Raw genomic sequence first — 16,140 nt, forward strand, 5'->3', positions numbered from 1 at the left:
TTCTCTGAATGCTGCTTTACTTCCCCCTGCCCCCAGCTCCATCATTCCTATAAGCAGAAGTTAATTCTCAGGGCTTAGTTAGCTTAAGGTTCAACATTTTTGGCCAGAATACTTCCCAGGAGGCACTGCTCCATATGGTGCATCACATCAGGTAGCATGTAGTGTCTATCTTTGCTGGTTTTAGTGAAGCTAAGATTGATTGATGTTTTCAAATGGGGACAGCGAAATTCTCCATTAACTTTTTTTGTTTGTTTGTTTGTTTTCTATTTCTTTGGGCCGCTCCCGCGGCATATGGAGGTTCCCAGGCTAGGGGTCGAATCCGAGCTGTAGCCACCAGCCTACGCCAGACCCACAGCAACAAGGGATCCGAGCCGCGTCTGCGATCTACACCAAAGCTCACGGCAACGCCGGACCCTTAACCCACTGAGCAAGGGCAGGGACCGAACCCACAACCTCATGGTTCCTAGTCGGATTCGTTAACCACTGCGCCACAACGGGAACTCCTTCCATTAACTTTTCTCCTAATGGTTTCATCTAATGATGATCGGTGCCTGAATAATTATTTCACTGGGCTTTTATTATTTAGGGTTCTTCAGTAAAAAGCACATTTATCTCACCATGTAGGGGCCATTTTGTTACCCTGAAATAAAGGGACTAGAAAAATGTAGGATAAATGCTCCCTTACTGAAAGTTCTAGCTCTCTGATTTCCTCTTCACCCAGTAAGGTCTTATAAATAAGGTCACCCAGGAAGTGACATGATTTTAATCTATGCAGTCTGATGCCAACACACCCCTTCACTCCCTGCACTAACACCTTGGCTAGTCTGCCGATCATAGATCTAGATTTCGAAGGGCCTAGTGAAAGGATTTGAGTGGAGATGGGGCATGGGGAGGATTGAGCCAGATTATGCAGGCTCAGATTTCTGACCCAGAACCCGGGAGGTAAATATGGATGTGTAATTGGATTAATCAAGCCAGAGAGTCTCTTGTTAGAGTCTACCGTGACTGCTTATTCTGCAGCCCTGGATGGTGTGACTATTGTGACAGCAGTTTTCACACCAAGAGCAGGAAGAGCTGTACCGGCTTCCAAGCTACTCTACTTTCATGTTTTCCTCATCTCTTCTCTGGGACAATTCTCACACATTCTGCAGGCTTTAACTTAAATGCCACTTCGAGGACAAGCTTTCCCTAACCTTTCCCTAAACTCTGCTATGCACTCCCATGTCATCCTAACCTTCAGCATTTTCTCCCCACCCACCAGGATGCTGATTCAGTGAGGATAAAGTTTCTAGGACTGAACACAGTGCCTAGCTGATAACAGGCTCTCAATAAACATTTGTTACACTAATGAGATATATTAAATGACAATTATTAATTAAAATTGAATGATCAGAAAAGCTTGGCCTGAAGAACAAACAAAAAAGGAGTTCCTGTTGTGGCACAGTAGAAACAAATCTGCCTAGTATCCATGAGGATGTGGGTTTGGTCCTTGGCCTTGCTGAGTGGGTTAAGGATCCGGCACTGCTGTGAGCTGTGGTGTAGGTCACAGATGAGGCTCGGATCCTGCATTGCTGTGGCTGTGGTGGTAGGCCGGCAGTTGCAGCTCCGATTCAACTCCTAGCTGGGGAACTTCCATATGCTGCAGATGTGGCCCTAAAAAGAAGAGGGGGGAAAAAAATGAATGGCAGAATGGCTTGGCCTGCCCTACCTTTATTTTTTTTTTAATTTAATTTTATTTTTTGGTCTGTGAGGGCAAAACAACAAAAAACCAATACTCAAAGCCTGAAAATTTGAATATATGAGAAAATAGGCCTTCCTAAAACTTAAAATTTAAGTCTCCCATGGACATGTGAATATCCATGAGAAAAGTTAATACCTTTAAATCTTTAAATTTAGGAGAGAAATAGTAATGATTAGGAGGCATTCCTAAGGGCAGAAAAAGATACTGTCATCAGCTGTACATTGTTGAACATTCATGAAAGCGGCAGCTTCCAGCTGAACTGAACGGCCTGACCCAGTTCTGTCAAACCATATTTGGCTCTGTGTAAAATATGTCTTGTCTACTCAGTTCTTGGGGCAAGAAAAATCTGTAGGCTTTTTGAGTCATCTACACAGAAATAGAGCTGACTAGGAAGCAGTTATGTGGAAGATTCTTTTTTGTTTTTAATTTTATTAAATTTTCAAAGAGGTGATGTATTCACATGATTCAAGGGGCAAATGATACACAATGGAAACATCACGAAGTTTCCTTCCCAATCCTCACCCTATCCATCCCTGTCTCCACTCCTCCATAGCACTAAGAAACACTTTTCTTAGTAATTGTCTTTTCCAATATTTATTTATAGCTGGGAGTACATAAATAAGTAAGAATTTACATTCTTAGACCCCTCTCATTCTCTACCCCTTACACAAAGGTAACATATAACATATTCTTTCTTTTTTTTTTTTGTCTTTTTAGGGCCTCACCTGCGGCATATGGAGGCTCCAGGCAAGGGGGCGAATCGGAACTGTTGCTGCCAGCCTACACCACAGCCATAGCAACACCAGATCTGAGCCTCGTCTGCGAGCTACACCACAGCTCACGGCAATGCTGGATCCTTAACCCCCTGAGCGAGGCCAGGGATCGAACCCGCAACCTCATGGTTCCTAGTCGGATTTGTTTCCGCTGCGCCACAACGGGAACTCCCACATATAACATATTCTGCACGCCGTTTGTTTTTTCTCCCTGCATATGTCCTGGAGATACTTCTGTATCAATACACAGAGAGCTTCCCTCCCTCCTTCCCTTCCCTCCCTTGTATTTGCAATGTATCCCACAGTTTATTCAAAATTTAATAGGTTCCTTACTGATGGTATATAGAGTGTTTCCAATCTATTGCTATTAGAAACAATTATGTAATGAGTCATCTTAAACATGAAAGAGAAAATTGAAACTAGTGCATGTAAGAGTAGATTCGAGCATCAAATAGGGACGGTCTGGCAAAGAGCTAAGACAAGTCCTTTTGTTGAACTGAGGAATGAGGAGGGTGTGGAAGGGGTACCATAGTTAGTTGAATATGTAGTGAATGATCAGGGAGGTCTGTTCCAAGGGAAAACTTCTTTCTTGAAGTAGTTTTTTCCAAATGGGATAAATATCAGGTTTGAAAAGAACAATGCCAAGTAGGGAGACTCAGTTGTAGAGCTCTAGGGTCTTTAATAAGATGTTGTTAGTGTTTGGAAGCTAGCATCCAGTTTGTCCTTAGGGAGATGGACAAATGATTAGAAAAGCCCATTTCTGGCCACTTCCCAAAATCTCAGCAACTTTTTTTAAGAGACGGAGAATTTACAGAGAGACTCCCACCTGATAAGACCACTGCTGGTGGTCCACCCAACATCCATCTCCATTCTCAAGGGCAAAGCCCTACCTTTGTTAGGTCGCTGCATCTAGTATATGCCATAGAAAGTCGCCTCATTCCCAACCAAGGGCACATCCTGATTGAAGTCAGTCATGGTTGCAACACTGTCCATGAATATGTTTGATTGAGGTATTTGCATATGACCTGATTTTGGCCAATGACAGCAGAGTCAATGGTCAGCTTTTGAGAGAGCAGTTAAGGTCATGGTCCTCGTTCCTTTATTCATGGGCCAAGAGGTGGTATCTCAAATGCCCAGTTTTCTTGGTCTTACCATAGTGGGGAGCACAGCACCATTCCTGCCTTGACCCAGGCACAGCCACTCCTCGAGTATCTGAGTCAAGGAGGGTTGGAGAGAACAGCAAGCAGGTGTTCCTTCAAACAATGTTTAACTTCAATATAGAGGAGTTGGGGAGAAATTGATCTTCTTTAATACTTTACCAGAAACAAATTAATTTTCACTAAGTGAAACAGTATTGTGAAAATGTCAACCAGTCACTTTTCATTTTTCCTGTAGTTTTTCATTTCCTAGTTCTCTTTCATGGCTTTGTGTGTTTGTTTTTTGAACCAGACAAGTTCCTTACGGGAACACTGAAGGGCTTACAATGTAGGTAACACAATAGATCACACTTATCAGCTACACAGCACTACTTACACATTATCTGGTTTTAGAATCTCTGTTCTATTGATTTTCATTTTAGGGTTACTGCTCATGGATGATGTCACAGATAAATCCACCAGGAATATCGGTCTGCTTTGTTATGTTTTTTACATTTCCCCCCAAAGGCAGTAATTTGGAGATCGTGGATTTATACATTGACTAAACATCACTGTATAGCATCCTGCCCACAAGGATGCAGGTTTGATCCCTGGCTTCACTCAGCGGGTTATGGATCCAGAGTTGCCACAGCTGCAGTTTAGGTCACGGATGAGGCTCAAATCCCATATTGCTGTGGCTGTGGTATAGGCCCGCAGCTGCAGCTCTGATTCGACCCCTAACCTTGGAACGTCCATATGCTGCAGGTGCAGCTGTAAATAAAATAATAAAATAAAATAAATAAAAACATGGAGCCCCTTGCCATACAATTATTAAGAAATCTCAAGGCAGCGGCAGTAGGACCAAGTGTGGGGTCCCTGTGCAGGTGGCAAACCCATGAAGCCAGACCTGCCCAAGGGGCTTGGTTTCAATTCTCTCCTTCCACCCCAAAGCTCCTTGGCTTTGGGCAAGTCACCCTCTCTGAGTCTCACTATTTTCACCTATAGGATAGTTAATTGAACCTCTCTTGAAGAGTTGGCATGAAAGTGACACGAAAAGCACTGGACACATGATAGGTGCACATTGCTCTTACTTTCCTAATCTGTTGTGGGATCTTTTCCTCAGCTAACCTCTAGGCATCCATCTGTGACCGTCTATTCTCATTACCACTTTCTAATATCTTTCAAAGGAGTATTAGAGTGAACACTATGAAATGACCCGTTTCTAATCATTGTGAACTATAAAGTGCCAACTCTGTATGGCTCAAACTAGCACAAACCCTCAGAATGCCTTTGAACATTGCCATCCTCAGACCTAGGCAACTGAGACCCTTTTTTGTGCCTACGCTTTAGGGGCCGTGCATCCCTGTCCCCCATCTTACCCAACCCCATGCTCTTCCAGAGGTACCCTTCTCCACCTAGCAGAGTTCCAGAGGGCAACTTCTACCAGCCCACACTCTGTACACAGACCCCAGAATTCCCTGCCCAGATGACTGCTTCCAGGACGCCCTTGACCTCTGCACAGGAGTCACTTCCTCCTCCTCTCTTGCACAAAAATTAAGAGGGACGACCCTTCCAGTCGTTTGGGTCTAGTGGTGGGAGTTTTCTCAGGCCAGTGCTAGTAGAAGTTGGGGAGATGATATTGCGCCTGCACACCAGGCTCTTCGCCATACAGCCCAATCTGCGTGGGAAGGGCGGGGGGGGGGGGGGGGGGGGCGTATCTGTGGTTCCTTTTTTCCGGCTTGCTGACTCTTCTCGCCTCTCCCTGCAAAATATGGGGCCCACTGGCTTTCGAGGGTCCTTTTATTCTGCCCACAGTTTTACTGTAGACATGCTTCTCAGCACCGCTTCCCATCGACTTAGTTTTGCCAAATGTGCTGGACATTTTAGAAAACCTCTGTGACTTTCTACATGATGCTATCGCAATCCTTTCTCCCTTTTCTCCACCTGATGAAATTCTAGTTATTTAAGAACCAGCTTATATATCAAGTGCCGTGTTAGTCATTCCTGGCAATCCTCTCTACCATCCCGACCCTGACCCCCCGCCGTTTAGCAGGTGTGTGTGTGTATTTCAGCCACAGTGATTCATAACACCCCTGGTTGAAAACACATTACACTGTATGTGATTGCTTTTTGGCCCCTCGTCTAGACTATGTGGGTGCTGTTCCAGGGCAGAAAACATCCTTCTTTAGGCTTATTCTCAGCACCCACCCCTAGAGCTTGGTACTCAGTAGACAGTCAATAAATCTTTCATTTATTGTCATCAAAATCTCAGCTCCCTAGTGAGCAAGTGGCCTTGAACAAATTACTGAATCTCAGTTTCCTCTTCTTTTAAATAAAAATGAACACAATTACTTTCTTCAGGGGTCCTAAAAATTAAACAAAACATCCAAAGTGCTGGTGTTGGGGGGCAGGGAAACAAAGTGCGTCAGCACAATGATAAATAGTAGGAACTCAATGGTCTATGATTAAATTAGCTCCTATATTCTGATTCTTGGTAACATGTAAGAGGAAGTAAGTAGTCCTTTCAAGCCAGCAACGTGGATCTTTGACATCCGTATTTAATACCACCATTTTAATAGAACCATGAGAAAACAGGTTCTAAAAATTGTCTTAGATAATGCTTAAAATTGTGTATTAAAAAAGTACCAAGTAATATTTTTTAATAAATCCAAATCATTAGGTAACTCTGGGCACTCTTGGCACCAAGTGGGTGAAAAAAATATGTTGCAATATATTTTGAGAAGTATTCATCATATGCTTCTATATCAACTAAATACAGAGAAATAAGGAAGCATAAAGTGTATTTTTATAACTACCTCTTTAAGAACTTTGTATAAAACAAGTTTTTATAACGACTATTTAAGTATTTCTCAACAATGCTGTAAGTATACAGATACACATTTCACTTAGATGTTTTTCTTTAAAAAAGAAACAATTGCAAGAAAATATGCTCATAGAAAAAAAGCAATCGCTATGTGTTGCTATCTATATCATATGCAGTCTGCTATGACTTGTTATTCCATATTGGAGACCTCTATTAGCATATGTGCAATGTTAAATGAAACTACTGATAATTTGCTTTTTTGCACCTCAAATTCTAATTTTTATTAAGAAAAAAAAAAACAAGAAAATGGCATGTGACCTAAGCATTCTGGAAAAATTAAAATGGGTTGATTTTACTTATTTGAATCTTATTGCTCATGTAGAATGATTATAATAAAGTTTGCCTAGTTTAGAACTAAATGAACTCAATCTTTGTTTTCCAAGCCAGTATAAATCAAATAAAATCAAAAGGATATTGCCATAAAGCAGGTAAAGTGAGCAACTGTTTGGCCAGTTACAAAATCAGTCGCTTTTCTGCAAGTTATCCATGCTACTATGGGAGACTCCAAGCTTACCTATTTACAAGGGCTTATTAAGCCATTTTTTTCCTCACATTAGCACATCCCAACTAGGCACTTTTAAGATTCACTTACATCCATAAGCACTGCTAATTTAAAAACTTAGGATATCTGAGGTTGAGAATGAAAAATGTATGGGGGAGGTGGAGATATTGACAGCAAACTTAGGAAGATTTTAAAGAGACAGAAAGAAATTTGGTAAATATCATGTATTCTAGGTGGTGGCACTAAAATTAGTGTTATCCTTACAATAGCAACATCATCACAGTAAAGTAGCTTTTCTTTGAGGGGTCTTTTGTACTTGAAAGTATAATAAATGGAATACCATCTTTACTCTTGCCATTATGCTAAGGCACAAATACTTGAATTCTAAGTGAGAGGCCAGAGGAAGCAGAAGCTTTCTTATGGAAAGAGATGGCGAAGTTTGGCATTGAGCTCTCTCTCTTTGCTTAAGAGATCCAGGCTGTGCCTTTTGAAGGCTTCAGACTGCAGCCTGAGTTCATCATAGGCCTTCTGGATCCCATCCACCCTGCGCTGAAGCTCCTGAACTCTCAAGTTACTGTCCACGGCCACTGCCTCTTGTTCAAACCGCTCCACTGCGTGCCTCCTGGCCACATCTGCTGTCTCCAGCTTATCCTCAAGCTGGCGTATCTCTGCTTGCTTGTTCTGGAGCACCTTGCCCCTCTCCATGGACAACTGCAATAGCTCCTCTTTCTCACGACTGACGGTCTGCAGCCTGGCCTGCAGCTCCTGGTTCAGTAGGCTGTGTGTCTGCTCGGCCTTGGCCATCTGCTCCGTGGCCTGCTGGTGCTGCTGCTTGAGGCTCTGCAGCTGGCTGCGCAGCTGCTCGGTCTCCCTGGCGTGGGCGCAGGCCTGCTGGCTCTGCAGCTTCAGCAGCTCCTTCTCTCGGGCCTGTGCCTGGCAAGCATCCTGAGCACTCCGCTGTTTCAGAGTCTCCAGCTCCTTGGCCAGGGCCTCGCTCTGGGCGGTGAGCTGAGCTACTTTGACCTCCTGGTCCTTCAGAGCCTGGCTGAAGAGGTGGTCATTCTCCAGCCTCAGCTTCTCGTTCTCCTCTCTCAGCTTGACGTTCTGATTCTTGTGTTCATCCTTGAAGCGGATCATCAGCTCGTGGTTGGCTGCCAGGGTCATAAAGCGTTCCTCCAGCTTCTCGGCATGCTCACTCTTGGCTTTCAGCTTCTCGGCCTCCAGCATCCTCTTCTCCTCCAGTTCTGCGTTGAGCAGCTCCAGGACCTGGCAGCGCTCCAGGGCTTCGTCTGACCTCCGCTTCAGGATGCAGATGAGCTGGGATTGCTCCTGGATGCGGGAGCAAAGCATCGCCTTCTCACCCTTCTCCTCCTCGGACAGTCCCCGGAGGTTTGCCAAGGCTTCCCTCAGACCATCCAGTTCCTTAAACTCCAGTCCCTCCTCTTCCTGGTTTTCGAGCTTTTTGTTTTGCTTTTCTAATAGTTTTTCAGCAGATGGGGCGTCCATCCCGAGAGCTGTCTCTTCCTGGGGCATCTGCAGGTACTATCCTGCACTATCGGGCTGATTACTCACGGTTCCCCTCTCCAGATTTCAAAAGCCACAGCGTTGCTAGGGGCTCCTGGCACTCTTTAGCATTTCACCCAGTAAGGAGCCCTGTGATTGGTGGACAGGTCTGCAGAATGCTGTGAAGTAACAACAGGGGAGCCCAGAACCAATGTGGTCAGGCTATGCTCGCCTTTCTGACCAATCAGAGCTCTCAGCTCACAACCCAGGGTCTGGCCTGTGTTATGTAGAGATGCCAACCCCACTGGACTTCCAGCCGGCGTAGGGGGAAGAAACCTGACGCCACCTGATTTCTTGCGAGAGTAAACAAATCCAGCAGCCATGACATATCCCTCTACCCGCTCTCCGCTTCAGTGGTCATGAGAGTAGAGTCCGGTCTGTGGAAATGGCTGGCTCCTTAAAAAATATGCAATCTATAAATACAAAGCAGCAGTATTGCTCCTGAGAGCGAAAATTCGAAATGGCTGAGGGTGTACCTGTAGTGTTTAAGACAGCTCAGTGAAAGAGCAAAGCCCAGTGGTAGCTCTTTTGTTTCCCCTTGCATTGGCCCCCAGCCAAGAATACATTTTATTAGATATTCGGCATGTCCTGTTTTGCTCATTAACACAATAGGATCACAAAGGGAAGCTTAACGGATAATGTAGGTGTGATGAACATTACAACCAACAACAACAACAAAGATTCAAGTGAGGCTTACTTTACTTACACCAAAGGCAATTACAGATGGATTATATAGTTAAATGTAAAGAGTAAAATAAAAACAAAATATTAAAAATGGAAACTAGAGGAAAATAAAGGGAAGCATTAAAGCTTCGTGTGAGAAGTCTTTCTTAGCTTAAATATTATGTAAGAGATGAAAAAGGCAAAGCTTACTTTGACTTAGCTGAACATCAAAAGTTAGATATAATTTTAAAAAATTATGTGGTTCTGAGGTCTCTCCAGCCTCTTCTTCCTCTGGCTCTGCCTGGCATTTTACTCCCTAGCCCAACCGTAGCTGACCAGCTCTCTGGCCCTGCCTATAGGTGTCTGTTCTGCCTGGAATGCTTTTTCCCACCTTGCCCCTGTCACTTTAGTAATTTACTCAGCATTTTATGCTTGGTTAAGAATCATCTCCTCTGGCTGGGGGAAAAATGTAATTGTAATGTATACATGTAAGGATAACCTGACCCCCTTGCTGTACAGTGGGAAAATTTAAAAAAAAAAAAAAAATTGGAGGAACTGCAAATAAAAAAAAAAAAAATCATCTCCTCTGTGAAGCCATTCCTGGCCCCTACATATTCATTTGACCACTCACCTCTGTTAGTGCTGCCATTCTAGCCTATTTGTACTTCTAACAGAGCATGTGAAAGCTTTACTGCACTGTTTATTTGCCTGCCTCCCCCTTTTAAACCCCAAGATCCTTAAAGGCAGGGACTGTGTCTATTTTGTTCCTGACGACTAGATCTGTGCCTTGGGGAGATTCATATAAACATGTGCTGAATGGACACTGAAGGCAAAAATCAAATTGACACAAACACCTACCATAAATATGACAGATGATAGATTTATCTTTTTATAAAGAGCCTGTATAAATTATTAAAGCATTAACAGCTTAAAAGAGAAGTGAACAATTAAATTCACAGATGAGAGGAGACAAAGGGCTGGGAATTGAAACCCCATGGTGATATAATAAATACAAGTTTAAACTAGATATCACTTCTTCTCTCCACCTAATCAAAAATTTCCCCCTTATTTTAAGATGACTCAGGTCAGGTAAGGGTATAATGAAATAGGTTCTCTCTTTTACTGAAAGTCAATTGATACCATGTTTTGAGAATTTAAAACAGCTCTATGCCTTTGGAACTAATGATTGTCCTTCTAGGGAGATCTTTGCTCAGGAAATACCCTGAAAGAAGACATTTTGCTCAGAGAGTGGTTTATAACAACTAAGAATTGAAAACCAAAATGTCCAAAAAAGGGAAAATGTTAAAAAAAGTGTATTTTCATATAATAGAATATTATGTACACATTAAACATTATCTGTTTAAAGGTAATTTAATGGCATGGAGACGCTTGTGTTAGATAACTGAAAAGAGCAAGATAAAAAAGTTAAAATTCAGAACAATGTTAGTAATGTGAAAACTTAAGGACAGCGTAAAGAGCTGGCTTTTTCTGTGTCACAGTTTCTGGTGGTCAGACTCAATTTCTCAAGTCTTTACGATAAGGAAAAAGCCTAGGGTTGTTGTTATAGATGGATGGATTTTTAAATACTTCAGATTTCACTTGGAGCAAAATAGAACTGAAAGAAGAGTTTGAGAGTCTCCCTTGGTCCCAAAGATTAGGATCTCTTGTCCCAAATCCTGAATCTCTTGTCTACACAGGAAAAGCAGGCTGAGGACTAGGGAAATCTTCTGAATTAAAATTTTAATAACAACTTAAATTGTAGGATATTTAGGGTTTATGAAAGTGGGTTCCAAGACTTTAAAAAATAGAACTGAAACTTATTTTTAATTTCTCCATCACATCTCTTCTTCACTTTTCCTTACATTTCAAGCTTCATGTACTGAAATGGAACTTACAAAACTGAGGCAAGTGACCAGAAAGTGAGAACAGTTCTCTTCAAACTATATGCAGATGACATGATATAGGAAACTCTAAGGATTCCACACAAAAACTACTCAATCTGACAAACTAATTCAGCAAAGTACCAGGATACAAGATTAGTGTTCAGAAATCAGCTATATTTTTGTATACTAACCATTAAATATCAAAAAAGGAATGTAAAAAAAAAAATCACCCCCCCCCAAAAAAAATACCTAGGAATAAACCTGACCAAGGAGGTGAAAGATGTACACTGAAACTATAAAGCATTAGTAAAGGAATTTAAAGATTCAAAGAAATGCAAAGATATGCTCTTGGATTGGAAAAATTAATATTGTTAAAATGGCCATACTATCCAAAGCACTCTTCAGATTTAATGCATTCCCTATCAAATTACCCATACCATTTTTCACAGAATTAGAACAACTGGAAAATTTATATGGAACCATAAAAGACCCAGAACTGTCATAGCAATCCTGAGGTGGGTGTGGGGGGAAAGGCAGGAGGGAGTGCCTTTGTGCTGCATCAGGTTAACCGAACCAGCTTTGTCACTGCAGCAGCTCAGATCACTGCTGTGGTGTGGGTTTGATCCCTAGCCCAGGAACTTCTACATGCCTTGGATGCAGCCAAAAAAAACCAAAAAAACAAAAAATCCACAAGGCAAGAGGCGTAAACTCTCCCAGACCTCAGACAATATTACAGGGCCACAGTAATCAAAACAGTGTGTTATTTGTACAAAGCCATCTGTTCCATATGGCTCATTGGAACAGAATATAGAGCTCAGAAATAAACCCAGACACTTACGGGTCAATTAATCTTGACAAAGAATGTAAAATGGGAAAATAACAGTCTCTTTAGCAAGTTGTACTGGGAAAATTTGACAGCTGCATGTAAATCAGTGAAACTGGAACACACCCTCATACCATGCACAAAAATAAACTCAAAATGGCTTAAAGACTTAAACATAAGACATGCTACCATAAACTCTTAGATGAGAACATGGGCAAAGCATTCTCTGATATAAATCATAGCAATGTCTTATTAGGTCAGTCTTCCCAGGCAATAGAAATAAAAACAGAAATAACAATGGGACCTGATCAAGCTTAAAGCTTTTGCACAGCAAAGGAAAGCATAAATGGAATGAAAAGACAACCTACACAGTGGGAGAAAGGAGGTGCAAATGATGTGACCGACATGGACTTAATTTCTAAAATAAGCAAGTAGCTCAAACAACTAAATAACAAAAACAAACAAACAATCCAATTGACAAATGGGCAGAAGACCTGAATAGACATTTCTTCAAAGAAGACATAGGGATGGCCAACAGAAACAGGAGAAGACACTCAGTATCACTAATCATTATAGAAATGCAAATAAAAACTGCAGTGAGGTACCAACTCACACCAGTCAGAAAGGTCATCAATAATAAGTCTACAAATAACAAATGCTGGAGAGGGTGTGAAGAAAAGAGAACCCCTCTTACACTCTTGGTGGGAATGTACATTATTAGTACAACCACTATGGAAAATAGTATGGTGGTTCCTGAGAAGACTAAATATAGAACCACCATATGATCCAGCAATCCCACTTCTGGACATATATCTCAACAAAACTATAATTCAAAAGCATACACGCACCCCTTGTTCATAGCAGCACTGTTTACAATAGCCAAGACATGGAAACCACCTAAATGTCCATTGACAGATGGGTGGATTGAGAAGATGTGCTACATATATACAATGGACTACTACTCAGCCACAAAAAAGAATGAAATCATGCCATTTGTAGTAATACAGATGCAACTAGAGATTATCATACTAAGTGACGTTAGTGAGAAAGACAAATACCATATTATAGCACTCACATGTGGAATCTAAAATATGGCACAGATGAACCTATCTACAAAACAGAAACAGATTCATGGACATAGAGAACAGACTTGTGGTTGCCAGTGGGGAAGGGAGTGTCCTCTTCATTTAAATAAAAGGGTCAGACATACACTGAAAATTTTATTTGCCGATTATGACATATGGTTGTCTGAGGTAGTCAACTGAATTCATAAAATATATTTCAAATGCTCAAAATATTGCTAGAAGTTTTTTGTGGATGAGCTTATGGATGCTTCACCCTCTCTTTCTACCTTTCTAAGTCCCTCGCATAGAGTTGATGCTCAATATCTATTGAGTAAATAGATTTTCTATGTTAGGAATATTTTATATATCTTCTACGTTAAACTTATTTAAAGTAATACTAAATGTATAGATCGCTTGTCAAGGTCAAGAATCTCACAAGATCCTAATCAATATGCATTCACTGATTTATTCAATAAACATTTGTAATGTATGGTGTGGTGCTAGATACTAAGTCTTCATCATTAAATTAGGTGTGTCACTCTTCTCAGAGAACTTACAGTTTAGTAATAATGACATTCTGCTCCTCTCTGCCAAGGTGGTTTTCTTTGTTCTACTATTTTTTTCCCCCACCTGCCTTTGATCCTGAACGATATATTCCCTTCCCAGAGGTACAAGATGTAAACAGTGGCCAACACCCTCCCTAGGGGTGAACAATACATCCCCCTCCTTGCCTTTGTTAAGTCTTTTAACATCTTTTTAAAGCTACTAGTTACATGGTTCTATACACTCTACACAGTACTAGACATTTGCACATTTAAATCTAACAATATTCTTGAAAGGTAGGCATTATTATCCACATTTTATGATCAGCAAGGAACAAAGAAATTAAGGCAGAGAGGTTAAGCAAGTTGTCCCAAGTCACTAAGGGAGTGATAGAAACAGAATTCAAATCCAGATCTTTCTGATACTAAAGCCCATGGTCTTTAGTTCATCATTCATTCATTCAGTTCACATACTAAGAAACTTATGTCTAAGGTTTGCAGTCCCAGTTCTTAAGATGACTACAGCCTAAGGATGGAGACAAATAGAAAAACAGAATATTCAGTGTGATAACGGCTAACACAACTGTGGATAAAGTAGACATATCACTTCTCTCAAAGAATAAACATGGGGATGCCATGATCTGAACTCTGACCCAACATCCTGACTGAGGTTCTAAATATGGAGAGTGAAAGTCACCTTTTTGTGAGGCTGAAGAACCAGTTCTTTTGGAACAAGTCAGCAAGAAGTGGAAGGAATGTTGTGATTGGATCAAATCTGTAAGGGCACATGTTTTGTCAAACAAACTAGTGAAATGAGCGAATGAGCCTGGGAGAGAGTGGCGAAGGAAGAGGAGATGGGAGAGCAATCCCAAATCTGAATGGGAATAATGGTCCATCAGAAGGCAGATGTTCAAGCACTTTCTACTTAGATGGTGAGTATGGATGAGATGTAGGCAAAGCAGTCCAAGCAAGTGTCGTGGAAGTGAGGGTAGCCTAAGAGTGATCATGCTTTGGTGGGCTCCGAGGCCAGGTGAGCAGGCCGTGCAGTGACCAGAATCCTTGCCACCTACTTAGAAATCATGGTGGATGTGGAAATTTAGGCCTCTTTGGAAAGCTTCAGCAGTGACTCTGAAAGATGACCTCATTTTTAAAATAAAGGAATTTTGAAGTATTTTCACCAGAGGGAGACATAAATTGCATGGCTGTTTACCTCTTGATTTCTCCAATGCCCATGTCTATATAATATCCCATTCTCCTGATAATGGTGGACCCATAATCCAGGCAGGGTCAGTCATGGAGCTTACCCTATCCATTCCTGGCTACAGTGGGTGGTACAAGAGGTGGGCACATGACCCAAGCCTGGCCCGTTTCTCCCAGAGCTCCCTCAAGCTGAACCTAGGAAAGAAAAGTGCTTTAGCTGAGAGGTTGTGATGCTAGGGCTGCCTGTGGTACTATTTCCCACTCCCTGAGGAAGAAGAGAGATGGTACCTGCGTTCCTGGTTCCAGCCCATGAGTCCCCCAAGTAATATATGTTCCTGCAGTACTTTTTTTTTTTTCTTTTCTTTTTCAGGCTGCACCTGTGGCATATGGAAGTTCTCAGGTTAGGGGGTGGAATAAGAGCTGCAGCTGCCAGCCTACACCATAACCACAACCACAGCAGATCCTTAACCCCACTGAGTGAGGTCAGGGATTGAACCCACATCCTCACAGACACTCTGTTGGGTTCCAACCCACTGAGCCACAGTGAGAACTCCAGCCTGCAGTACTTAATTCTGTGGGCTAACCCAGTATCTTTCCCATCAATCCCCCCCTTTTAGCTTATTTCCAGTTGAATTTCTGGAAAAAGAACCCTAAAACATGCAATTCAAAGAAATGCCTCCAGTTTAAGCAAATAAAAAGTGTCAGCAGGGACTTTGCCTAAAAATCCCACTGGGTCAAAAGCCCTCAACTTGAGTTCACCTCCCCAAAGAATTCAGGTTGCCCACACTTTGTAATGCATGGAGATCCCATTTAGCCTTCCTCTGTAGCCAGGTGAAGACTGCAGCTGTAATTTATATTTTCTTTTTCAGAAGAGAATGTGACATGACATCCCTTTGGACATCCCGAGGCAGTTGGAAGTTCTGTGGGTGGATGCAAGAAGGATGGTTCTATGGTCCACTCTGGTGTTTTGAAGGCCAGGGGTCTGAGGATGGAGACAGGCAGTCTCCTCAGTGAGACTGCCCTCACTAATCCTCAGTGAGGGGATACGAGAACCAACTTCATGGGTGCTTCAGAGCCGGCTGAATGCTGGGAGATGTCTGAGCAGGTAACTGGAAACAAGGAGCGAGGAAGCTTGAAGTGGTGGGAGCTGGAACGGGATCTGCACTTCAGCCATGATTCCAGGTTGACGTGGGAGCTGGGCCTCCAATCACCTCGTCTTGCTCCTCCCACAGTCAGAATAGGAAAAGGAAATGGAGCTAAATTAAATACCCTCCTAAAAGACCTGAAGAGGTTATGGGTGTAGGTGGGCATTCTTCATTGTTCTAGGTTAGGTGCTCTTATGAGCAGTGGGCTGAAGGTTCTAGCA

The 16,140-nt window shown here is 42.2% G+C and overlaps 1 protein-coding gene and 1 long non-coding RNA gene across 2 annotated transcripts; both read right to left on the reverse strand.

The window, feature by feature from the left end:
- Positions 1-6,729: 6,729 nt before the first annotated feature.
- On the reverse strand, positions 6,730-9,306 carry CCDC89 (coiled-coil domain containing 89). The gene has a single exon (XM_047753764.1). It carries the CDS (start codon positions 8,567-8,569, stop codon positions 7,454-7,456), a length of 1,116 nt encoding a protein of 371 aa, XP_047609720.1. The 5' UTR covers positions 8,570-9,306; the 3' UTR covers positions 6,730-7,453.
- Positions 9,307-13,482: 4,176 nt separating this feature from the next.
- Positions 13,483-15,235, reverse strand: LOC125111920 (uncharacterized). The gene is made up of 2 exons (XR_007130968.1): positions 15,063-15,235; positions 13,483-14,969 (listed from the first exon to the last, which is right to left on the reverse strand). It is a non-coding gene; the product is annotated as an uncharacterized LOC125111920 (long non-coding RNA).
- Between the last annotated feature and the right edge of the window lie 905 nt (positions 15,236-16,140).

Source organism: Phacochoerus africanus, chromosome 11, assembly GCF_016906955.1.
Source record: "Phacochoerus africanus isolate WHEZ1 chromosome 11, ROS_Pafr_v1, whole genome shotgun sequence".
Classification (NCBI taxonomy): domain Eukaryota; kingdom Metazoa; phylum Chordata; class Mammalia; order Artiodactyla; family Suidae; genus Phacochoerus; species Phacochoerus africanus.

Bases quoted from the DNA above. Each gene is read 5' to 3' on its own strand.
- CCDC89 (XM_047753764.1), bottom strand. From the start codon at position 8,569: ATGCCCCAGGAAGAGACAGCTCTCGGGATGGACGCCCCATCTGCTGAA.